At 37.7% G+C, this 26,591-nt stretch overlaps 1 protein-coding gene across 6 annotated transcripts in view; it reads left to right on the top strand.

Moving 5' to 3' along the window:
* Positions 1–26,591, top strand: part of LOC120776903 (SCY1-like protein 2) — a 41,481-nt gene that overhangs the window by 4,954 nt on the left and 9,936 nt on the right. Inside the window, exons 4-18 of one of the 6 annotated variants that reach the window (XM_040107968.1) lie at positions 18–173; positions 1,253–1,373; positions 3,093–3,188; positions 3,339–3,484; positions 5,135–5,265; positions 8,802–8,916; positions 10,375–10,520; positions 11,459–11,612; positions 11,784–11,960; positions 12,172–12,244; positions 12,655–12,791; positions 14,412–14,625; positions 18,690–18,943; positions 19,652–19,720; positions 23,708–23,887. In XM_040107968.1, coding sequence (XP_039963902.1) covers positions 18–173; positions 1,253–1,373; positions 3,093–3,188; positions 3,339–3,484; positions 5,135–5,265; positions 8,802–8,916; positions 10,375–10,520; positions 11,459–11,612; positions 11,784–11,960; positions 12,172–12,244; positions 12,655–12,791; positions 14,412–14,625; positions 18,690–18,943; positions 19,652–19,720; positions 23,708–23,887 — 2,169 coding nt within the window. Of the gene's footprint in view, positions 1–17; positions 174–1,252; positions 1,374–3,092; positions 3,189–3,338; positions 3,485–5,134; positions 5,266–8,801; positions 8,917–10,374; positions 10,521–11,458; positions 11,613–11,783; positions 11,961–12,171; positions 12,245–12,654; positions 12,792–14,411; positions 14,626–18,674; positions 18,944–19,651; positions 19,824–22,687; positions 22,706–23,707; positions 24,182–26,591 lie in introns of those variants that run through there. The other 5 variants (XM_040107970.1, XM_040107973.1, XM_040107972.1 and 2 more) reach the window with 5 other exon arrangements.

Below are 26,591 nucleotides of genomic sequence, written 5' to 3'. Positions count from 1 at the left end.
CGGTTTATTGTTTGCAGGAATCGAAAACTTATGAAAATGTGGCCATGCCTTCGAACAGTGGAGCGACGGGCACGCAGAACAGTCAACAGCAGAACACAGCAGGGCCCCAGCGGCCAGCTCATGCGAAGGAGTATAACTTTTTGGATATCGAATTGAAATACGGCTTTCTGCAAGTGAGTTTTGAGCACAAAAACCTTATCGGCCTACATATGTGTGTGCATGTGTATGAGCAAACCAATGTGAAAATAATTCGTATAGGCGTTTTGAGAAATATGAAACCAATTAATTTGCTACTTTCAGTTGAGCGCACAATTTTAACAAATAAGAAAACAATTGAATTTCACAAATTTCAACATGGATTCAATGGAAATCATCGACAGATCTTTCGATTAGTAAATGGAGAATTATGATTAGAGAATTATGTTTGTAATAACACGTGGTGACTAGGAAATGTAATATTCTTTTGAAACAAATATTTTACTATGTTACTACTATTACTATTTAAAGATACTTTTCTTTGATGAGTGAAAACCATTAAACTGAGTTTTAAACTTTTGCTTTCATTTTGACCGATTTCAAGATGTATTAATTCATTAAAACATAAGAATTCTTAAGTAAAATCGCTTCGAATCGCGTTAAAGTGTTATTTATCTTTTTGGATTACTTTTATATCGAATACAAGTAAATACGCAGGTGCAACCAGGATTTCCTAAAATTCTAAAAAAAATACAACACGAAAGTTTTCCAATTTTTCAATTCTCCATAATACTTCCCCACAAGCTCAGTTAATTTCTTTAGCGTGTGCGTAATTACACGAACTTCGTGAAGCATCCACACAATGCACTTTTGCACTTTTGCAGTGCAGAAGCAGAATCGCGTAGAAAATTCGACTTGAAAGCAAAACTATTTATTAAGTTTGGCAAATTTGGCAAGACTGAAACTATCTATTACCAAAGCAAATCTGTTGAACTTTCCGCTTGATTTAATTGTAAACTTTAAATAATTGTAAGTTTCAAAGCCAAGTTTTGAACATTTAACTCGAGTGCCAGTATATCAAATTCAAGTATTTAAAAGAAAAGCATGTGAAAGGAATGAGTAAATAGTGGCTGCTTGCATACAAACAAGACCATTTGGTAAAATTTTTCAAAATTTATGAAGTATCACTTCAACCACAATCACAAAGTATTCAACTTTACAGTTATTTACGAATATGAATTATTATATGAATTTATGCACTTGTTTTCTCCTGCAGCTGGTGGAAGCATTATCCTTTTTACACTACTCGGGCCACGTGATTCATCGAAATGTGTGTCCTTCATCTATATTAGTAACCAAGCGGGGTACGTGGAAATTGGCTGGCCTAGAGTTTATTGGTGAGTATACTATATTTCTATGCAAAATTATAACTAGTTTCCCTACTTTTTGGAAGAAAAACTTTTATACAACTTGGAATGATTATGGGTCATATACATATGTAGTACTCTTAGTGTCTCAAATGTAATTGGATCGTTTATCATATCGGGCTATAGTCTTTTGGTCAATTTAGGAAAAAGTTTTATGGGTATAACTAGTATGACTGAATTCTACTCAAAGTTTTGCTCGCAGATCAAAAACTGATAGCTCTTTCCATGGATAATTACCTATATAGAGTGTCTAAAAGTTGTAACCTTTTTACTAAATTGCGGCAAACTTATATCTTTCGTTAATTTTGGGACACTCCGTATATACAGAACATGCTGAAAAAATTCAATCGGATCATTTTTCTGCGTGTAAGGACTCAAGCAAACTTCTAATATCTGGTAGGAAACGTACGAGATCCTATACAATTTATATACATATATAAAAGATCAGGGTGGCGAGCAGAGTCGATTTAATAATACCTCTGTCTTTACGTGAAATAGTAACGGGTTTTTCCATAGGGACGCTACAAAAGTGGACCGATAGGAACAGCAAACGACGCCAGATTTCATCTCGCTCTTTTGATTCCAATCGTGATCGTCATAATCGTCCTGTCAGATCAACAATTGAGCGTCTAATAGAAAAATTTGAATCCACATGCACAGTACAAAATGTTCTCGTGCCAGTGAGACAAAAAATTGCCCGTAGTGTCGAGAATATTGCTGCCGTTAGCGCATCCATTGAGGAAGACCCAAATTAGTTTCTCACACGGCGTTCTCAAGCGTTGGGCATCTCTGTTTCATCGTTGTGGCGAATTGTGCGAAGAAATCTCGGCCTACATCCTTACAAGATCAAATTGATGCAAGAACTGAAGCCGCTTGACCACCAGAATCATCGAATATTCGTGTATTGGGCTGAGCAACAATTTGAAAGTTATCCGATTACGGTTTTATGTGGTTTATGAGCCGGTGGCGTTATGGACTTGGACAATATGCGGTTCCAACAGGACGGCGCCACAAGTCACACAGCGAATGTCACAATCGATTTATGAAAACCAAGTTTGACGAACGTGTTATCTCACGAAATTCAATTGGCCGCCTTGGTCGTACGATTTGACGCCGTTAGACTATTTACTATGGGGCAACGTTAAGTCTGTGGTCTATCGAATGTCAACAAGCCAGCGACGATTTATGAACTTCATACGAATATCGAACGTGAAGTTGCAGCAATATCCGCCGATTTAGGCTTGATGGGTTCAGCGTCTAGACTTCTGCAACGGTGCCCGTGGTGACCATGCATAAGAAATAGAGTTCCCTACATTATGACATCTTCATTGATATCCCAAACCGTTTTTGTTTTATTAAAAATAAATCTTTTGTAGCGTTGTGTGCATGTATATACTCTATATTGTGGATAGTGGGGTTAGTGCTTTTGAAGCTAAACCACTTTGTGGTTAAGAAAATATGTACCCCTCATTTCATTAAGATATTTCACAAAATGTCTAATATTTTTGGTATACGAGTAAAGTCAGTAATTCGCATGGAGACTGTAATATTCAGTATTCAGTTCAGTTGCCAGAGAGCATATGTGTCGATTTCGAACATTAAAAAAAAATTTAAAAAAAGCATAACATACATATATCAATTGTACTAATTTCATTTGAGCATTTTTTAAATTTTATTTATTTCTAACAGAAAGAATGAATGAGACTGATGTAAATGAGTTAGTTCCTTGCCCGCCTTGGAGTAACAAGGTTTCAAAAATGGCTCAACCTAATCTGGATTTCATGGGTAAGTAGAAAACTGGAACTCTAATAAACTAATACAACTACATATATTCTGGAGATAAATTGTGTTCTTCTGTCGCTGCCTTACTGGTTCTTTGTGAACAACCACGTGATTCCAAATTAAAATATTTGCGTTTTGCGTCTGTTTCCGCAGCTCCCGAGACTCAATTAACTTCGAAGGGCAGCCTACTTAGTGACATGTTCTCGTTGGGTTTGGTAATATGTGCGGTTTTCAACAGCGGACGGCCAATCATCCAAGCCGGTAATATAGTTTCGAGTTATATGAAGCAATTGGAGATGGTAAGCAATATATTATATACATATATTCACACATGTTATCATATACATAAGCAAATTAATAAGCTACTCTGTCGCTTGTAATTGAGTCAAACAAACAAAAAGTTGCATATAATTTATTTATTTTATTCATATTTTAACACTGAAAAACTCATATACATACATAATCTCATACATTCATGAACGCCACTCACTCCTGCACCGAACTTGCGGCTTCGCGCAGTGCACAATGCGCTCTTCGTTAGCTAACGCAAATTCAATAAAAAATTGTCTGCGAATCATAATAAAATTCCTAACTTCATAACTAAAGTTATACCTGCAAGGCAAGCCTTTATGGGTTTACCTGGAACTGGAAATAAATGCATGAGGAAAAAGGAAAATTAAATTTTCAACGAACTAAGCGTCTAATTGACTGACGGGAAACTCCTCCCCAATGACCACTAGTAGTACATATTGTAGAAGTATACGAATACAATATATCATATACGTAATATATTATTTCAACGTGCGGATTCAGTATCATCCCAGATTAGGGGGGTAACGCAAACGAAAACGCTTAGTGAACAGCTGACCAGGATTCCTTTCATGAAAAATATCCCCTAAACTCTTTCCCTTTTGAGTTATATTTTATTTATATCTTTTTCCTTTTCGATATATACACCATATTTTGTAGTATCTCTCAGAAATATGGAGAGTTTTCGTTTTTAACCGCCCCTCTGAATGAAGTAATTCCCATCGCTGAGCATGAAAGCGATCGAATGATGACTTCAAAAGCACCGTAATGTCAGCAATGCTGGCTCTAGTTGATTTCTATGCTAGTCAGTTGCTACTATTTCACACGTTTACCGACAAAAGTTCCTCCCCTTGAAACTAACAGTGCTTCATGCAATTTTTACAACTATTTCTTCCGCCCTTTTTAGAAGCATTCCATGCGAAATGCATGTATGTGTGTATGTCTGTATGCAAATATTCCCCATTCGACTGACACAACAACTGCATTTACTGAAATGTCGTGAGGCTTTGATAGCGCAGAGAAAACAATGGTAAATTGACTCCTTGATGGTAGACTTTTTCTAGTTTTTGTTTTTGGTTATGGGCCAGTTTCAAGTGTTTGTTCACGAGAAGAGCTCGGATAAAATGGAATAGTGAAATTCTGTGCTGGAGAGTCTTAAACGCAGACTATCAAGTTTAACTTTCAAGTGAACACAAGTATCGGAAGTTTATTCACAAAGTGCTGTTGACATTGATAAAGAACCCGGCGCTTGTGTTGGCAGAGACATGGAAACTTCTGGCTCATCACAAGTGATTGATAAATTGAAATTTTGGGAAATTACCACTTATGTGAAACGAAATTATAATAATTTCGAGCCTGCAAAGTTTAATTTAATTTTAAAGTGTAGAGAAACACGAAACAAAGACTTTAAAAACTATTTCCAATTAGATAGCGAAAGCGAGCCATTGACTGAATACACTCCCTAAGTAGCAATTCCAGCATTATTTAGTTTCCTCATAAGGTAATTATACAGAATTTTATTTGTTTTTCTTTTAATTAAGTCATTAATTTCTTTCATCTTATTACTAAGAAATATAACTGAAACACTTATCAATATAGTAAAGAAAAGTTAAAGCGTTATTGTGATGCAATACTTTCAGCTGGAGGAGACTGTGCAGAAAATGTTGCCGCGGGTGCCGGTACCATTGCAAGAGGCTACCTCTCGTTTGGTTAGTCGAGATCCCACCGCTCGACCGCCTGCGCAACTCTTGCAATTGATTAAATACTTTAGGTAAGTTCTACTCAAAAACTTATATATGTATTAATAAGTGTTCCAATAATGAACTCACCAGCATAAATTACATATTATATTTACAATCTTTAACAATTCGTTAATTCTCAGCAGTAGACTTAAACATTGCTAAAATTGTCAAATTTGTGATACAGGGTTTGTCCGAAAGGTAATAAGACTGAGTCGATTTAAAAAAAGTTACTGAACCAATGGTTACAATTCTTTAAAAACTTTCAAAATAGGCTCCTTCTGCGTCGATGCAGCGCTGCTAGTACGGTTTCCAAGCATTGAAGGCTTCACGGAAGGCATTCTCCTGAATAGCCTTGAGAGTTGAGGTGCATGCTGCTTGGATCCCCTCTGTTGTCACAAAATTCTTGCCTTCCATCGGCCTTTTGGAGCAAAGAAACAAAAGAAAGTCCGGGGGGCCACGTCTGGGCTGTAGGGCGGCTGCGGAAGCGTATGGATGCCGGCCTTGGTTGGGTAGCTGCTCACAAGAAAGGCGGTGTGAGTGGGTGTTGTCTTGTCTTGAGCGATGTCTTGTCGGACCCAATCGACCCTTCGTTTGAGTCTTCTGACTTTGATTTTGATAAATTTAGCATCTGGCTAATTAACCAAATACTTAGGTCTGAGGAGATCTGGGTTCAAAACTTTGCGCACACGAGTCACTTTCTCGGTGTTTGTCGAAGTCGCAGGTCTCCTAGCACGGTCTCCATCAGCGACTTCTTCTCGGCCCTCCAAAATCCCTGGTGCCACCGAAACACAACACTTATTGCTAAAGCAACCTCTGGGTAATCCTGTTTGATCATATCAAATGTTTCTGTCCCAGATTTACCGAGGTTCACACAGAATTTAATCGCGTACCTATGCTCCAACGAACGCTGCATTTTCGGCTTGCACCACTCACAGAAACACGTCGCGCGAAAATGCTTGCCCTGACTCTCCAGATGCTCGGAGACAACTGACCAGCCGCTTGTTAGTTAGCTAGGAACGCCCTCTACCGAATCCAGTTGGTGCGCGCACACTCCGAAGTACAGTCGCGGCGGAAGAAAATCAGTCCTATTACTTTTCGGACAAACCCTGTATGCACGTATAAGTTTACTTTAATACATATATCGTCTCAAGTCAGGTTTTAAATTAGTTACGTATATACGAAGAGTAAAATTATGAGGCTCGTGGGCGAATTTGTTCAGAATTCTTGGAATGTGAAATGTTCAGAATTTTCAATGTGCTGAGGAATGAAAATGTTCTCATGCATTTACCTCCCATCACTTTCCCCCAAGATTGCCGCCATTATTTATGCAGTGTGACACGTTTTCTCAGCTTTCTCGAAAACAATTGACCCCGCGCGACGGAATAACGTAGGCGCTCCCCTCGTAAGAGATAAGATTTGTATAAAATATCACAAAGCGAAGGAATACTGTTTATACATGTGTGTATGAGTATGCATAGCTATTACGTGAGTCTGCCACTCGCGCCACTTAGTTGGTGAGAAGTGCGTTTCGATACGTATAGTAAGTAATGTAGGAGCGTATACCGTTGTGGTTTGTTTAACTTAACCTTATGCTGATTGACAAGTGTTACGCCATTCTGAGATTGCGATTTATTGAGACATAATCTCGCACACACACTCGCACACTAAATACTTTAATACTTGTGGAAAATAACACAGACGTGGATGAAGGAGAAAGCGCTCTAGCATAGCACAAAGCGGAAAGTACAACAGAATACAAAGGTGTAAATTACAGTTTTCCTGCAGCTGATGGCCCTCATTGCGCAGCTTGATGTAGTCTACTGACTTGGATTTGCTTTAAGTTTTCTTTTGCACTTCTGGAAGCGTGATATCGCGCGTGGCTGTTTGTTCGTTCATAGCCCGAGGAACGGTGCTGCTGCCACTTTTTGTAATGAGTGTGGCAGAGACTTTGACGCATCCGCCGCTGCTGACTGTGTCTAGACTAAAGGATGCTGATAGACATAAAAATACTAGACGCACATTAAGGCGATTTACAGAATGAGGAATACTCGACATTCCTGATATGCAGGGTTGCAATTATCAATGAAAATACGTTTAATGTTGAGATAATGTAAGATAATTCGCAGGTTATTGTGAGATAATTCAATAAATTTATAAGTTTTTGGAGAAGAGAGTGTAAATAAGGTTTTATACAGAAAAGTATTTCTTGTGCTTGCCCAGAGAGTCTAGTTCAAAGTTACTAGCCGATAAAGCCAAACATTTTTTGTTGTTTCGATGCAAAAGAAACATGTTGTGAAATTATGTTAATATTCAAAAACAATTAATAGATACTATGTATACCGTCACCTAAAATGCAAAATAACGTAACATCACTTTTCGTAAGTTTACAGATGAAGGGAAAACGATATAATAGAAACCACTAGTATTAAATAAAATTAGGTTTTAGTTATAAAATGGTTATATAGTGGTTATATATGGGTTATTATTGGTTATATAAGGGTTATTATTGGTTATATGTGGGTTATATATTGGTGAATATGGCCTTATTTATGCTTCGAATAAGTTTTATCTGTGACTACGAAATGTTTTTAATATTTTTAGACTGAAATTACTAAAGCTAATTTATTGGTCATCTTAGACAGGCGTTAAATATGTCAAGTTGCTTAACTTCTCTAAAATCCACTTTCAAGTTACTATATCCACCTAAGTGCCAATCCTTCAGACTTCTTGGTCGGCACATAAGAATAATTATGCTTTCAGTGCAAAGAGGCAAACTTTCAGATGGATGATTTAACTAAATTTAAATCTCAGCAACATGTGATGGTGTGCATCACTACTTTCTGTAAATGTCGACGGCCAGTCACGTAAATGGGTATAATCACGAAAGAGGGCGAGTAAAAGGTGGAATAATGCGTCCGAAGTGGGAGGCAAGAGCAAGTATAAATTGAAACTCGTAAGCAAGCAAATATTTGCGCTTTCCATTCTGCTGGAGATTAAACCACTTTAAAGATAATTTAAATGTTGTCAACAATTCTTTTATTCCTTATTTCTATCTTGTTGAAACGAGATCCACACTGTTTACACAGGTTAAGTACATTACCCGCAAGGCTTAAATGTAGTTTGTTTGGTTGTCTGCTCGGATGCAGCAATGGAAGCGACTCTCACACACCAACGCAATGGCGATACACACGTACAGTTATATAGGCTTATATAGCCGTGCACGGCCAGACAGTTGTTTTGCCTTCGAAAAGAAGTAAAGTGTGTTTAGACGACTTTTTTAAATTTGCGCTGTTCCACATTGAAAATATAAGCTCTTGATGCGAGTGCTGAAGTTGAATGCTTAAAAAAGTTTTTATTTCAGTTAAAGCATCAGCAAATGGGGTGGAATATTTCTTCGTATCGGTTGGAATTTAATCTATTTAACTGTTAATAAACTTTAATGCTAATGGCTGCGTCGCGCAGAATTGTTTTCATTAGAAATTTTCATTCATAAATTAGTTGTGGAAACATCAACTATACTTACACACATACATATATAACTACATACGTACGCTTGAACTTTCAGTGATCCCGGTGTAAATGCGCTCAAGTTCTTAGATGTGGTCAACATGAAGGACACATCGCAGAAATCTCACTTCTACAAAAACACGCTAATGGAAGCGATGCCGCTGATACCGAGAGTAAGTAGCCAGCACACATTTACTCACTTTATGCTTACAGGGTTTGTCCGGAAAGCAATAGGACTGATTTTCTTCCGTCGCGACTGTAACTTGGAGCGTGCGCGCCAACTGGATTCGGTAGAGGGTGTTCCTAGCTAACGAACGAGTGGCTGGTCAGTTGTCTCCGAGCACCTGGAGAGTCAGACAAGCATTTTCGCGCGACGTGTTTCTGTGAGTGGTGCAAGCCGAAAAGGCAGCGTTCGTTAGAGCAGAGGTACGCGATAAAATCTGTGTGAAGCTCGGTAAATCTGCGACAGAAACATTTGATATGATCAAACAGGATTACCCAGATGTTGCTTTAGCAAGAAATGGTGTGTTTCGATGGCACCAGGAATTTTGGAGGGCCGAGAAGAAGTCGCTGATGGAGACCGTGCCAGGCGACCTGCGACTTCGACAAACACCGACAAAGTGATTCGTGTGCGCAAAGTTTTGAACTCCCTCCGTCGACTAAGTATTCGTGTGCCCTGATGTTAAATTTATCAAAATCAAAGTCGAAAGGCTCCAACGAAGGGTCAATCGGGTCCGTCAAGACACCACAGCCGATTGGAAGTTGCAACACGACAACGCCCTGGCTCACACCGCTTTTCTTGTGAACAGCTACCTAACCATGGCCGGCATCCCAACGTTCCGCAGTCGCCCTACAGCCCAGATATAGCTCCACCGGACTTTTTTTGTTTCCTTGCCTGAAAAGGCCGATGAAAGGCTAACATTTTGAGACGACAGAGAGGATCCAAACAGCATGTATCTCGACTCCCAAAGCTATTCCGGAATGGGTTCAATCAATTCTTTTAAATCGACTCAGTCCTATCACTTTCCCGACAAACCCTGTACTTGACTCCGGAAAAACTTACGTTAAAGCATTGACTGCCGCACTCTTGTGTACCTGACGAAAACTTCGCAGCAGCAAGCCAATTGATGGGAATAAGTAATATTCAGGGTTTTCACGTTATTTAAGTGTAAAGAAAACAAAAAAGCAAAAAACAAAAATGTAATGCAACAGCTGACTATGCAGTAAACATCAGAGCACCGCCACGAAACTTGCCTTGCAAATGTGTGCATTCTACCTGAAAGTGTCTCTAGTTTGGCAGCGGCTGTGTGTGTCTAAGCGCTGCACGGCGTCAGGTGCGCGCTTAATGGCTAAATGAAATTCCGACACATTTATGAGACAGCAATTGCTTGGCACATAAAAGGACCTGTTGCCGCGTACCCGCGTACTTAGGTGGTTCTTGCGACTGCTTTTACTTAAACGTAATGTTTTAGCCGTTGTTGTTTGCCTTTTATGACTTCCTAATTTCCCACCCAAAGCTTTGGAAAACAAAAACCGTAAAATAAAAAATTATATATATTATTTTTATGTATGAGAGAGATTTTACGCTGACCGCCATTCCATTATGCCTAACAATTAACGTTCTATTGCAGAAATTGTGGTGGCAAAATGTGTGGCCAATGCTGCAGGCCGAAATCAGCAATGGCGAAGTACTGGCAGCGGTTTTGCAGCCCGTCATCAAACTCATACAGGAGGCATCACCGGGTGAATATGAGTCGATTATGGCGCCAACGATGAAGTAAGTGTTAAGCTATTGCTTTCAATTATTTTTGAAAATTTAAATCAAAACATTTCAATGTGATTACAGCATTTTTTAAACATCTTTTAAATAGAGTTATAACTATATTTACCGCGTTTCCTGTAAAGTGCTTTATTTTCCATAATTCAACATTTTTAAAAAATAAATATAATAATACAATTTAACTTTTCGAGCAGTAAGATATCCAGTCTCACTTGTTCCACCGCTTTGAGTCATCAGCCACTTCTGTTTGTACTCAAGTTGTTTTTATTAGGTTACCAATAGCAGTGCTCAGCGCATTTCATTGCGTCCGGTTCATGCCACCGCAAGTAGAATCCAAATAGACACGCAACATTACCGCCGGCACTATACTTATTTGATTTGCCTTCTAATTTCATGTAGGTATTGTTTTTGTTTCTCATCTGCGCTTGTCACAATTCACTTGTGCTTATTTTCACCGTTTCATGTTCTTGTTCTTGATTTGTTGACTCTCGTTCGTGTTCGTCATGTCGCCCATTGTCGTCGTTGCGATAAAAGTTGTTTGCACAATTTAAGTTTGTCAGTTTGTCGCGCGAAAGTCGCATTGTCCTTGTGTGTTCGCTGTAAAATTTATCCTCTTATTGCAGCTTTACTTTTTTCTCGCTATTTGGTGCCACAATAAACCTAACAAACAAACATATACACATGCTCGCGCCAAGACGAATGGGAAGTTTTACCATATTCCGGGCACTCGTTAAACACAAGTCAAAGGAATTTTTGTTTTTATTTTGTGTTGCTTATTAATGAAACGCCTGTGCGGCATGAATGTGTCTCCTAGCACCGCTTTAAGGAAGTGCTTTTACCTATGACTACGAAATTTTAACAAGCATAAATTTAGCCAAAAGAAATAAAAAAGTCATTTACTTTATAGATGAATTGCTTTGGCAAACTTTTTTCAGGGTAATTTTCGGCTCGCCCAAGTCCATACAAGCCACAGTGACCTTGTTGGAAAATTTACACCTTATTATAGAGAAGACCGCTCCGGGCGATGTCACCACCGACATTATACCAATGCTGTTTTTTGCTTTCGAAAGCTCAACGATACAGGTGCAGGTAAAGAGTTCGAATTCATATAAAATTTATTTTAAAATTTCAGGCTGCTTGTTACAAACTGCATGCCGCATGAGGTTTTATAAGTTTTAGGAAAACATTATTTTGGTTTTCGAAATTCGAAATTTTTACAAGTCCAAATTATCCACTCTCATTTTTGTGCTCCGCTCGCAGAGCGCTGCTGTTGTGGCAGTTACAAATGTTTTCGACAATATCGAAGATGTTTCGATCAGACGCATGGTGATTCCAAAGGTGAAATCTGTGTTCGAAAAGAATCTAGCGGATCCGAAAATTGTGCAAAACGTACTTATCTGCATAGAGGGGCTCATGGACAAACTGGAGCGTGCTCAGGTGATTAAACTTATAAATTTTTGTGTAAATTTTGCCTGTACTTTCGCCTTAAAATGCTGCAGTTGAGTAAGTTCTAAGTATAACTCGAGAGTTACTCAACGGAGCACATTCAACTTGCACAACCTGCACAACCTGCGCTTCTCCTAAATTCGCAAATTAATTTTTTCATCTTTTTCCAATCAAAACATGCTTCTCAATGTGGCTGCAAAAGGTTATGGAAGAGGTGCTGCAGCTGCTAGGCGATGTCCGTATACCGGAACCGGATATAGTGATGCGTACAGTGCGTAAGTATTTGTAATCAGTGTTGATAATCATGTTTAATCAGGTATAAAGAAATTGTGAGGTAGTTCTATTCTACTGTAAGACTCTAATTGAATCTATATGCCTTGCATTTGGATCTAACCTTTAAAAGGCGCGTATATAGAGTTATGCTGCTTGTAAATTTAAATTCCAGAAAAGTGCGCCAGTAAGTTAGTGGGAATCTTCTGTTTGGTAAAAATAAACTATAATTTATAATATGATAACCGCAAGGAAGCTCCAGTCTCGAATCCTTGTCATCGAAATTCGAAAATATTATTAGCGTAGAATAACTGTATTTTTGGTTGCCTTAGTATAATGCAAATTATTGGATTTTTGTCTCTTGCACTCATTTCTCGAAAAATTAATTGTACAAAAACTGTTTAATTGCTTGCAGATATATATCATAAAATGGTTGTCGATAAGACATATGGTCTGACGGTGGAGACAATGGCTACGCATGTGCTTCCACTATTGATACCACACACCGTTAATCCGGGTCTGAACCTCGAACAATACTGTATGCTGGTAGAGGTAAAATTACACTAAACTAATACTCGTATACTTATATGTATGTATGTGCATGTATACATTAATGTGGCACTTATATAACATACACACACATTTGCATCCGTAAATATACATATGTCTGCTAAACTACTTCAAAATAACGGGTTTGCGAAATGTTTAAGAAACACTAACCCATTTAAGCGTTTGTATCCTCATTCAAAAGCACACATGCCTGCCCGCATGCACTGTAGGCAAAAAATAGTAAGACTTTTTAATTTTTCGAGCAAAAATACATATATGTCTAGGACGGCCATCAACATCAATTGATGATCAAGACGTCAATAAAATAGAGCAATTGGTACTTGAGAATCGACGATTAACAGTCAGAGATCTTACTGGCAATGCTGGAATGTCAAAACAATCAGTGAAAACCATTTTTAAAGATAATTTGAGCCTAAGGAAAGTGAAAGCACGATTGGTTTCGAAATCACTCAATTTTTTCGAAAAACAGTGTCCGTTAACGTCTGTGAAACAATGCTTTCCGACTACCAGGATGTCATAAAACGTATTATTACTGGCGATAAGTCTTGCATTTATAGTTACTATCCGAAAACAGACGATCAGTCGGCCGAATATCATGGCAAAGGTGAACCGAAGCCGAAAAAATCAAGGTTATGTTGACAGCTTTCTTCCATTATCGAGCTCCGAATTCCTTCCGACCGGCCAAACTGTCAACAAGGATTATTATTTGAGTGTTATGCGTCATTTGCACGAAGCTATTCATAAAAACAGGCCACAATTATTGGCCGACAACTCTTGGTTTTTGCCACACGATAATGCACCGTCACATACTGCATTGATTCTTTGTGATTTTTTCGCCAAATTTTCAACCAATATCTTGCCGCAATCACCGTATTCGCCTGATTTAGCTCCTTGCGACTTCTGGCTATTTAGCAAACTCAAACGGTCACTCCGGGGAAACCGTTTTGAGTCAATTGTAGACATTAAACGTGAATCTCTACCCGCATTGAAAGCAATTCCGGAAATTGACTTTAAAAACTGTTTCAAGGATTGGAAAAAAGTTGGCCCAAGTGTATTGGAACCAAGGAGGATGACTTTGAGACGACATAGATATTGAAAAACAAATTAAGAATTTTGAAATTATGAACAAAGGCTTACTATTTTTTTTTCTCATAGTAGTACATATACATTTTATCACAGCTCCCCTGCAGTCAAATCAACCTGTTCTGTCCCGTTGTTTAAAAACTAGTTAGAGAGTGAAGTCCAAATCGGATTTCGTTCGAAATTATATGAGCCGTATTCTATATAAAAGTCAACAAGCGATGTACAAGTACATTGGTTTGAAGCTAAATCTTTTATTTGAAATTAATATTCGGTTTACTCCAGAGGGAGATAAATAAATAAATAATCTAATATAAATTATAGTGCAAAATAATAAATCAATCTGTTGTTATTCTGTTTAGTTTGATTTCTCTAATATGTAGTCCAGGCTGCATTTTTAGACTAGTTTGTTGCTTGACTGCAGGGCACATAGGTGTAAAAATTAGTCGGTGTTAGTGTGACAGCTCATTTTCCAATGCAAACACATGCAATACTCTCACTTTCAACTCTCACTTTCAACAGGTGCTGCAAGAGATGCTCGAACAAATTGACCGTCAGCAACGTAATAAATTGAAACTGGACAATCTGTCAATACCATCACCGGAGCGCCATCGTCCGCTGCGGCATCAATTCTCATCGGATAACATGAATGCCCCTCCATTCAATATACCCAATTTGCGTATCGATCAGCGGAAAACATCCAGTGCAGAGGATATGGCACGCAAGAATTCCGGAGGTACATACACATATAACAATCGTTTATTTTCACTCACATTAACACTATACATGCACACATTATATGTATCAACTGAAATGCACGTGATTGCCCACATACCGACAGGTGTGCGGGAATTTGTCGGAATTTGAAAGTTTGCAATTATAGTTATTCACGCGAACAATGTCGTTATGAATGACATCAATGAAGATATCGACGTTAGTGGAATAGGTGTGTTTCCAATTGACCAAGCAAAAGCCTAATGTCTACAAATGTCATATTTGTATGCATATGATACTGCGAAATAGTTGAGAAAAGCGGATCTCGTCTTGATAGACAATCAACATTTTGTATTGAGGGAGTAAGCTTTCGGTTTCAGTCCCCGACTAGAATTTTGATAGTACTATTTTTGGTAGCCCCTGTCGGTTCGATATAGTCATCTGCCTCTTAGTAAGTGAGACCTGAGTAAATTATTCCACATATCATTGTAGAACGCGTCAATTGGCTTGGACAAAGGTTAGGTTAGGTTGGGTTTGTCTGGTAAGCCAATGAACCACGCATAGACCAGTTTTGGTCCTTGCGATACCAGATGCGATTCAGTTACTAGGTTCATGAGGAGAGGTCACACTTTAGGATGCCTACGATTTACGCGAATTTTAACAGACTCTGTGGGCTTACTATCGATTGGGGACCCCAGATACTTACAGTATAGTCTCCATTCGGAGATGCTCCATTGTTTCCCTGCGGCCTTGGTCTAGACATATCCAGCAGTCCTCTCGTTCTCTTAGTCGTATTCTGCGTGCATTTGTCGCCAGCAGACAGTGGCCAGTGGCCGACCGTTTTGCACATGACTTTTGCAGTTTTGCACCCAAGTAGCTCGTTCCATCGGGTTTTGATTTTCTTTAGCATGCTTCTATCCAGATCCTCGTATAGAAAATGTATGGGTTTCCTAATGTTGCTCACGTTTTCGTATGTTAGCCGCACACCTTTCGAAGTGAAGTTGATTGCTTCTGGAAACACTTTCCGCTGTTGATCTGCTTCCCAAGACACTTCTGGCCGATATGCGATACAAGATGACTTGATTGCTGCTTGGCTGTCTACATTGATATTGACTCTGGATAAGCATTAGAGGTAACCTCCGCGGCTTGGACAAAAGTCACTGTAATCACCTGAATACAATGAAATTGTGAATACACTTATTAACTTTGAAGCATTTAGAAATGGCAGTTCATTGAACAATGGAAGCCGCAAATTTTGAATGACCAACATGAATGCGTTTCGAACTTAACAAATAATAAGATCCATTAGATATCACAATTTTATTTCGCTGACGCGTTTACAAACAGCTTCGAAGTTGGAATTTAATTTCGCTTGACTGCTTTCAATGAGTACTTAGCTACTTTCATGACTTCATATTTGCATACAAATATTTGGCTTAAGAATTTTTTTTTTTATGTACTCGTTTGCTGCGTAAAAAACAAATGAAGCGCCTAAAGCCCCAAAAAGTTGTTAGGAACAAGCGGTAACGCCAGAGCAATTTGTTCCAGCTTGCCCTTTTGAAAAGTTTTTATTGTGTTCGTACACAAGTAAGGAGGGGTTAAGGTAGAGTGTAACAGAACATTTTATACTCTTGCAAATCGTAAGAAAATATTTTCAGGAGTTGACTGATCTTTCTAAATCGCCTTGTATGCAGTCCGACTAAAATCAAACTCAGCAATACAAGTAACGATATTCATCCTGCTATACATATCAATGCTGTGGGAAATATACAAGTATTCGCCTTAATGTATTTAGATATCTTGTTTCTAAACTATGGTGATATCCAATTTATTTCAAATATCTTACATATTGATCCACATATACGCTATAAAGCCAAACATGAGTCTCAAATTTCCTATATTTGGTATAATTCAGAGTTTATCCATACCTCACGCAGTATCCGCACAACAATAGGTATAGGGGTCTAGATGTCTGAAGGCTGCCAAAGTTATATTCTGCACTATTTGTGTAATGTTTTAATCCGACATCTTCAATGGTGCCTGATTTATGTAGGTATCGTAAAGTGAACGAAAAGATATGGCAATGGGTTATATGAAAGGTGGATGTGGTACTATGTACTTTGAAAATTTTTACCGGATGATACTTTTCGAGGCTAGAAAGAACATTCTTTGGTTTTTATTTTTTGAAGATTATTGCTTTCATATATTGGCCGCTGCTACCTCTCAAATGGTCCATCCGTTGAGTCCAATATTCAATGACTCGTTCGGACATTTCGACTGGTAACTGGCGAATGACACGCTTGTTGTTTTGCTCCAAGGCCTGAATAGTTTCATATGCAGTCCGAGTTGCTGCGAACGGCGCCGAATCGCCTCTGCACAGTCTTTATGTATACTCTCCCTTACAGGAGAAATAGTATAAAACTTCGACACGTTTGACAGGAGTTGCATTGTCATGAAAATAGGGCAGCGGCCTGAGTCGGTTTAAACTTAACTCTTAATTTTAGATGAACATCACGATGGTCACCAGAAAGTGAATCAGTGCATGACCTGTTTAAATACCAGAATTTTTGTGGCTTTTTAAAGTCAGTAAAAGTTTAAATATTAATTATTTGTTTTCGCGTTTTTCATCGTCGTGGAATCATTTTGTTTAGCAATAAAAAATAATAAAAATTTTCACATGATACCAATCCCAACTTCTGGCGACTTTAGGGCGAGATGACCTATAAAATTATGTGTCAGAGTTTTCATATAGCCTCATATACCCATGAGAGTCGAACATAGGCTTTTCAGTCCAAAAATTTACTTAATACATATTTATATATATACTTCTTCTAGGGGATCCGGCCACCCGTTGCTGTGGTATACATTTTATAGCATTATTCATATAATAAACTATTCAATACAGGCAAAATTTTATTAACGAAAAAAGTCCAAAACGTTTTTGTCGGTATAAGAATCCAAGGTATTGTACTTGAGGTCTAATTTTGAATATGTTTATACAAATAAATTTCATTGGACAAATTAACGAATTCAAGGCTGCTTTTCAATGTCTGGTTACCAGCCTTTCTGTCCAGTTAATAGAGTTGTTCGCTTAATAAATTGAACTTAATAAACATCAGCAATATGCAAGCGTAATGGAGATGTCCGCTTAATAGAGCGTTCATTTTGTAGAGCTTTCACTGTATTTTTTATATGTGAATTATTTTTACTACCCTTTTTTTAAGTTGATAAGAACTGGACACAGTGTGCTAAATTTTACTGAAATCGGATCAGTAGTTTAGGAGTTCATCGCGGACAAACAACGTGACACGTACTTTTTATGTATAAAGATATATATATTTAATAATGTGAGTAATTGTTCGTTGGTTGGCAGTTAAATAGCCAGTAATGGCATTGGAGCCAACTATGCGGTTTGCCTTGCAAATAAATCAATTTCGAATGCCGCGTAGCACAACGAGGACGCCAATATTGTCATGGCCGAAGGCAGTGCACGTACACAGCTGAGCCCCAGTTGTCCAAAACCCTAATTGAATATCTCTCAATGCCTTCGGGGGGCAATTAACAGCCTAGGTAGCACTAATCCCGATACATACTTCGTTAACCCTGGAACCGTACCACTTGCGTATATTTACTTTGTATATACTTGACTCTATCCACAATAGCACGCTATGAAGCTGGGTTGAAGGTAATAACAAATAATTAAAGTGTTGATGTTTATTTTACCCGAAAAACGCTTTAACTGTATTCATAAAGACGCTGTCAAATTTGAGGCCAAATAGAAGAATTTGTACATTATATACCCAGTAGTTGAGGAGGTTGCCTTTAGACCATATAATATGTGGTGCATGGTTGCGACCTTTTCAATTATTTTTCGATGTGATCGCACACACTCATTTAGGAATTCAAAACCATGCCCTTGCACATCGCAGAACTTACAAAAATATCTATACGCTCATGTTTATACACACGCCAATGAATATATAGTACATACATATGTATATGCTTGTATGTAGAAAGTGACCGCAGCCGACATGGGCAATGTGGTGTTTTGAATATTTTTAATTTTTGCAGTTCGCTTATTTACAGGTTCAGGCATGCTGGGCGGCTGGTGGTTCGGCTGTTCGCCGTCATCGCCCGATAGTAATTTCCTGCGCGTGGCTAATGCATTCCCCAACCGACGGCTGTCGGACAACACCTTGATGACGCCGAAAATACGCATTGCACCATCGTGCGCCTCCTCGCCAGGTGGCACGCCGGGCAGCGGGCTGCCAACACGCCGACACTCGAGCATCGGACCACAGGAACGACGCGGCTCGACAATCAATCTGTCGCCGCCTACTGTAAGTGGCCGCCCTCCTCTCAACACATCCATCACTTATTCATACCACAGCGTGTGCGTCGACTTAGTTGTGCGCCCGTTGATTTACTTTGTGGTTATGTTGGTTGATTTCAGCTTTTAATTCCTTTTACTTATTTCCTTGTTTTTTTTTGTTGGCATTTATTTTAAGGAAGCTTCACTGACTACATTATTTTGGTTATTCTGTATAAATAAGTAGTTGTGGGTGGGGCGGGAGTGCGCTATGTTACTATTGCTGTGATTAATCAAAAAAGTACAAATAAATACTTGAATATGTTGTAGTGAAGTTATAGTTTCTCAAGTAATTTGATAACTTTATACTTACAAATACAATGATACATCAATAGTTCCATTTAAGTATATTGCGAAGTAAAATCAGTTTGTACAAAACATTATATGCCAATGCTTTACTATCGCATAGCTGAATTGTTTATATAGTGAATCAAATATTTTCGTTTGTAATTTTGCAGCTATATATTTCTTTAAATGAAAATATTTTTGTTTGTCCATTTATAAAAAAAAAATGAATTTAACCAAATTTGTCATAAAAAATTGAAAATCGGAACTCTTTTTCTCATTTCCTTACCACTGATTACATTTCATCACATAACAACAACAACTACTTAACATAATAATGACAAACGGTAATTGGTAAATGGTAAATACCCCTCTACACTTACTCCTCAAATAGACGTATGGTTTTGGTGCACGCGGTAGCTCTGGATCGAGTTTGTCGGTACCCTCCTCGTCGGCCTATGTTGTAAGTCTAAAAAACGTCTCAACAATTATTGCCATTCAGAAGTCAACTAAGGTATCTTGTGCGAGTACGGTGCGATGTTCGATTCGCATATCATAACGGTTATAAAAATGTTAAAGCATTAAGCCTTGACGCTTTGTTTTGTGATGTGTGAGAACTGCTGAGCACATGTGTAATTGTTCGTTCGTTTCATGCCATTTTGCAAGCTCGTACTCGCCTCCGCACGCTCGTCAAATGATAACCAGCTGTATCGTATTCGTTGATAAATATTTTCTCTTTCTTATTTCGATACTCGTAAGCTCAAGAAGTATTAACTGTCCATGAAAGCTGTTTTAATTACCAAGAGCAATGAAGTAATTAATTAATGGATGCGGTGAAGTGGCAAAATAGCTACCCACTATGAAAAGATGCCTTAAGAGCAAATGATTAAAACTGTTTTGAAATTTGGAATATTTTCCAAACACTACACTGTCATCGCATTAATTGCTTCATTGAAGCCTACACACAAATTTATTCTACTTAAGCAATTATTTTTGTTGTTTTCATAATAATTTTGTGACGAATATTTTGCATTTTGCTGTTGATAATGTGTTTCAAAATAATCGACGATACTGTATTTGAGGAAAAGGCTGCCTACTTATGATTTCAGTTATTTATATTTTTACAATTAAAAGATGTTGTAATTACGAATGTGTTTATATGTTATCTTTGGTATATTATGTATACGAGGAAGTGGTAAGAAATGAAAATCTTATATAAAAAATCCGTTTGTTAAGGGATATACTATATATAGTTAGAAAGCCGAAAAAAGCGAATTTTTCAGAATTTTTTTAGAGAAAACTTTTAAGTTTACTGATACAAAAATTTGTACATATATTATGGTATCTTTTAACTGTATTTTAAGACTTGGTATTAGTAAAAATATTAATTTGGAAATTTTTTTTTTTTTACAAATTGCTGTGACCAAAATACAGGTTTTGTCCGGAAAGTAATAGAACTGATTTTCTTCCGCCACGACCGTAGTTCGGATCGTGATCGCACCGACTGGATTCAATAGAAGGCGTTCCTAGCTAATGAACGAGCGGCTGGTCAGTTGCAAAGTTTTGAACTCAGACGCCCCAATTTTAATTTTATCAAAATCTGTGGTTCGTGACATTGTGACGGAAATGTGCGCGAAGATGGTCACAAAAGTACTCACTTTTTTGTGAACAGCTAACTAACCAAGCCCGGCATCCCAACACTTCCGCAGCCGCCCTACAGCCCAGATGTGGCACCCCCGAAAGTTTTTTTTGTTTCCTTGCCTGAAAATGTAGGCAAGCATTTGAGACGACAGAGAGGATCCATTCAGCATGCACCTCGGCTCTCAAGGCTATTCCGGAGAATGGCTTCCGTGACGCCCTCAATACTTGGAAATCGCGCTGGCAGCGCTGCATCGACGGAGAAGGAGACTACGTTCTTTTTCCTTCTGCGTCGATGCAGCGCTGCCAGATTGGTTCAATAAATTTTTAAAGTCGACTCAGTTCTTTTACTTTCCGGAAAACACACTGTTCCTCTGAACTGGATCCTCTGAAATTTAAAAACGATTTCGTTAAATAAATGTTAAATCTAGTAATTAATCGAAGGAATAAGCAAAATAAAATTGTTTTAGAAAATGGCGGTCTTTTAAAACAGAAAAAAAGATTTTTGACCAAATTTCTAAATTGCTTATAAAAAAATATTTATCGTTGAGAAAAAAATCTTCGATTAATTATTAAAAAATATATTTAAGAAGCTCGTGTTAAAATTTGAGACTAATCTCTAGTAATGTTGATCACCGGCTTTGAACGTACCATTTTGAGAAAAATGCGCTTAAAATTTGGAATGCGCGTAACTTCGAAAATATTCACCAGAACGATATGAAATTTTCCGTGTTTATTCTTAAATATATGTACATTAATAAAATAAAATAAACAAAATCGATGTTTTGAAAATTCTAATTGTATATAACCCCTTAAAAGAGCAACGAACTCGACTTTAGGGCGATAAATAAAAAATAGTAAAAATATGATTATTTTATTCTGAATCTTTTATATTTTGATTGGCAAGGATTCTAAAACATTTTAATTTCTTTATCAAAATGATATGACTAATCATAAATACTGCGTTTTACACCCACAAAACCTGATTTATATCTAAATATTTAAATTTATGTCAATGTTAATAAAATAAAAAAGAAAAAATGAGTATTACTTAGAAAAATGTTTTGAAGTGGAACTAGTATTATCGGGTATATAAAATTTGTAGAGCAGAGATGGATTTTTTTGTGCAAAAATCGTGAGTTGAAAATATAATATGTTGAAGCGAAAAAAGAGTGTGGAGAACTAACTGTAAATCTTTGCTATAAGAAAGAGAGTACGCTTTTGTTTTTATTGTCCTTTTCGATAACATAACTGTTTTTTTATTAAATCGTTTTAAGTCTCAGTGTGATATAATGTTGACGTTTTTTAGGTTTTTTGATTTCGGTGTTATAAGTTTGTGTGAATTGACTATAATGACTTCTTGTATTTTCAACAAAAGAGAGAGCGACAGCCTAAACGTTCAATATCTACATATTTGAGTGTTCTTTAAATTTTCATGTTCAGGTTAAATTCGCAGCAATAATCTCTGTGCGCGTGCAAATACTGCATTTTCCCATTTACATACTTATTCTGAGTGTTCACCAGCGAGAGCCTCACTAAAATTCTCACCTACAAACATATATACATACACACATTCGCCACTTGTGTCTATCTCAGTGGGCATAATTTCATTAATTCATTTATATGATTTCGTATATTCGTTAAAATTTCATTTCGTATTAGTGTTTTTTGTTCTCGTTCTTGTGTAACGTCCCATCTCTAAGCGATTTCTCTACAAATGTGTGCATTCCATTTGTTTATCGAAATATATTTTTTATTTCGTTTACTTTCGGTTAATTGGAAATTATTGCAGCTTGCACGGAGCATGATCGTGAGTACACGTTTTCGCTATGACTTTGCGACATACATACATACATATGTACATATGTACACATATTACTTATATGTATTTAAGTAACTACACGCTACCACCACTCTATACTCACACGCAAGCGATTGCATTCGAATGTCCTTTGTTACTCTAAAACGCAAACACTACGCTATGCTTACTGTAAACTTTCCAGTTACATGCATTCATATGGGTACGCGAAAACTTGCTCGCGAGCAAAGTCCAGTGCTACACCTTCGCTCGCGAAAAGCTTTCACCGGCCGATATTCGCCCGCTTTTTAGATTCGAACGAGGTCCACTTGATTTTGCTCGGAAGCACTGAGTAATTGCGTACCCTGATCCACAGCACACCTAGTACATAGTTACATAAATACGAATGTTAACAAGGTTTGTTGAGTTGATGATTGTTTTGCGTTGGTTTGTCGTATTCTTGCAATTTACTCGTACAACTACTACTACTACTGCCACTATTAAAAATATTACTCCTGCTATATAACCGCATATACTCTACATATTTACACCAAATAATTATGCGTTTCTTGCTTTGCTTCTGTTCCACAGATTTTTGGTTTGTGTTATTGTCATTTCTGTATTAAAATGTTAATTTGTGTAATTGGTTGTTTGGTTTGTTGCCTAAACGGTTCGTAATTTTGCTTTATTATGATTGTTCAACAGCTTCAAATAAACGCATTACCCATCACATTATGTAAATTGCAATCTGTTTGCTACAAAAAACTTGTCAAACATCTTTCCAACGAAGAAAAATGTGCGAGTGTTTGATTCAAGAGAAGAAATTAAAAAGTTCTCAAGCAAATAAACGTAGCGAGTTACGCAGAACATAACCGAAAATATATCCATTGGCTTGCCACACACTGGCACATTTTTCTTCGAGATTCGCACAAGAAACACCTACATTTGTACGATATAACGTATTTATGACACTAGCAACTGTATGCTTTGAGCAGACTTCATAACCTTTCAAAGAAATCTCCTTTATTATCCTCCAACAAACAGGGTGGATCAATGCCGAACACCTCAAGCAGTGTGCCATTTTTACTATCGTCCAGTATGCAATCGATACGATCCAGACGTACCTCAACTGTGCTCTCATCGGGACCGCTGGGATCTGGCTCTGGCCTACTACAGCAACTCGGCAGCGGAATGGTAAGACAAATAACTACTTCTGTATCAGGCAATGCAAGCCCGGTGCAACATTTAGTGGTTAATGGACAACGTACCTACGTCCGAAAGTGTCCGTCACTCAATATCACATTCAGTCAGTAGTGAACAAATGCAGAAAGTCTCGATAAATACGAAAATATTCTAATGAAGTAATGACGAAGTGAAGCCTGTTGGCGTTGGCAAGATATGAAGATTTGCAAACGCCTTAAACGCAAATATGCATTGAATCATTTGAGCTGTGCTTTGTAACAAAATATTTAACAAACCAAAAAAAGGATTTTTAATTTACACAATTACATACATATTTACTAGTACATAAAACTTATATTAAATAAAAGAAAAATTTAATATAAAATAAAAGTTAGCGTAGCGCATGCAGAGTACTCACAAACGTCACAAAAACGGCAAACAATTGGGAATGATTGGCTTTGTGAACAGATTTTTTCAGAACTAAGCCAATTCAGCACAAAATTCGTAACGAACTTTTATACATGCTCCACTGTGCCACCACGGTGGGGAATAAGTTGAATATTGCCGTTTATCTTAAGCCTAGATTTGATTATCGCATAGAAACCTACACAACCGCATATGTACATTGTGCGTTCGAGTCTTCATGATGGCCTTCAATTTAAGTAAAGCACTCCTGCTAAACACCTTTTGTAGCACTATATGGCTTACAGATTTCTACGAAACTCTTTCTTGCGCACACATCTCGTTTGGAATATAAAGCAATCATTTCCTGGTTTAGTCGGGGCAAATCATAGTCTCCGACGTACGTATGAAACATTTTTAAATCAAACCCGGCTGTGACAGTAACTATATATAAGATATCCTTTAAGCAACTTGCGGAATTTTGCCAATTTCATCAGTATGATTTGCTTGTTTCCCAGAAGCATTGGAGAAACACACATTTTTCTCTAATTATAAAGACTTTTTGTGGTTTCAAGCCACAGTGAGCAGGGTCTTTTGAGTAGGGTCTATATTGACAACTCTTGAGAGAACATTTTGTAACGGGGTTTTCAATAAGAGCGTTACAAAAACTGGTTGGGATATCAATGAAGTTCTTTATTCCTGTGAAAGTACATTCCATGCCATTATGTATGGAACTCGATTTCTTTTGCATGACCTCCACGGTCACGCTTGTAAAAGTCAAGACGCTGAACCCAATTTTCAACAGTTTTCAAGCATAAATCGGCCAATATTGCGGCAAATCCACGTTTGATATTCGTACGAAGTTCTTAAATCGTCGCTGGCTTGTTGACATAGACCATAGACTCAACGTAGCCCCACAAGATATAGTCTAACGGCGTCAGTTCGCACAATCGAGGCGGCCAATTGACTGCGCCATTTCGTGAGATAACACGTTCACCAAACTTGGTTTTCATAAACCGATTGTGACATTCGCTGTGTGGCTTGTGGCGAGGTCCTGTTGGAACCATATAGTGTCCAAGTCCATATCATCCAATTCGGGCCAAAAATATTCGGTTATCATTGCGATTCCAATTCACAGTAACGTGCCAGTCTTGATCATCACCCATAAACCGCCCCAAACCGCAATATATTCGGGATGTAATAGTGGCTCTTGGAATATGTGCCTGTCCAATAAATCATATTTTGCTTATTGACGGTGCCATTCAGACAGAAATGAGCCTCATCGATGAAGATGATTTTTCGATGAAAAGCCGGATGATTTTCAAGTTGTTGCCGAGCCCAATTCACAAACAATGCACGTTTCTGGTGGTCAAGCGGCTTCAGTTCTTTCGTAAATTTGATCTTGTAAGGATGTAGGCCAAGATCTTTCGCGAAATTCGTCACAACGATGTCACAGAAATGATGAACGACAAGACTGATAAGACTGATTTCGGTCTTCCTCAATTAATGCGCTAACGGCAGCAATATTCTCAACATTACGGGCACTGCTTTGTCTCACTGACACCGAAACATTTTTTACTGTGCCTGTGGATTAAAATTTTTCTACTAGACGTTCAACTGTTGATTTGACAGGACGATTATGACGACCATAAATTGGACGTAGTGCTTTTAAAGTTGAGGCCGCTGACTGCAAATTTTGGTAAAAAATTTTAATAATTTCAACTCGTTGTGGGATCGTATACCCTTTCATGATGAAATGACAAACATTACTCAAGAGAAATGTCAAAAGAGCAGAAAAATATGGCGTCGTTTGCTGTTCCATCGGTCTAGTCTTGTAGCGTACCTTTTGAAAAACCCTTTATATGTCTGAGTAAATTTTTCAGTATGTCTTTTAAGTGATCGTGGTGTCTTTCGTGTCTTCTCCACTGGTTCTTCCTTATTTATTGAATTAAATGAAACAAGTGTTACTTAATGTGGAAATGATTGCAATTAAAAATGGAGGCACGCAAGTAAAATAACCAAATCATCCAATGCCAAATTTTAGTTTTTGTTTTGAAATGTAAATGAATAAAAACAAATGTCACAGAAATTGCAAAGAAGCAATGTTGTTGTTGTTGCTTTGGCAAATTTTGTGATTTTTGTACAGTTTTAACTCTAAAAATGATAATTTTCCTACATAATATTTCATTTCCATACATACGTTGTTGTTGCGCTATTTATGGGCGCATTTTAGACGGGGCAGAGGGTAACAATGTCACGAATGTTATGCATTCAATTACACATAGTATACATGTATGTACATGCGTATCGTATT

The sequence above is a fragment of the Bactrocera tryoni genome, chromosome 5 (assembly GCF_016617805.1).
Source record: "Bactrocera tryoni isolate S06 chromosome 5, CSIRO_BtryS06_freeze2, whole genome shotgun sequence".
Classification (NCBI taxonomy): domain Eukaryota; kingdom Metazoa; phylum Arthropoda; class Insecta; order Diptera; family Tephritidae; genus Bactrocera; species Bactrocera tryoni.
Note: the sequence above shows the minus strand (reverse complement) of the source record. Positions and strands in the feature narration are given on the sequence as shown.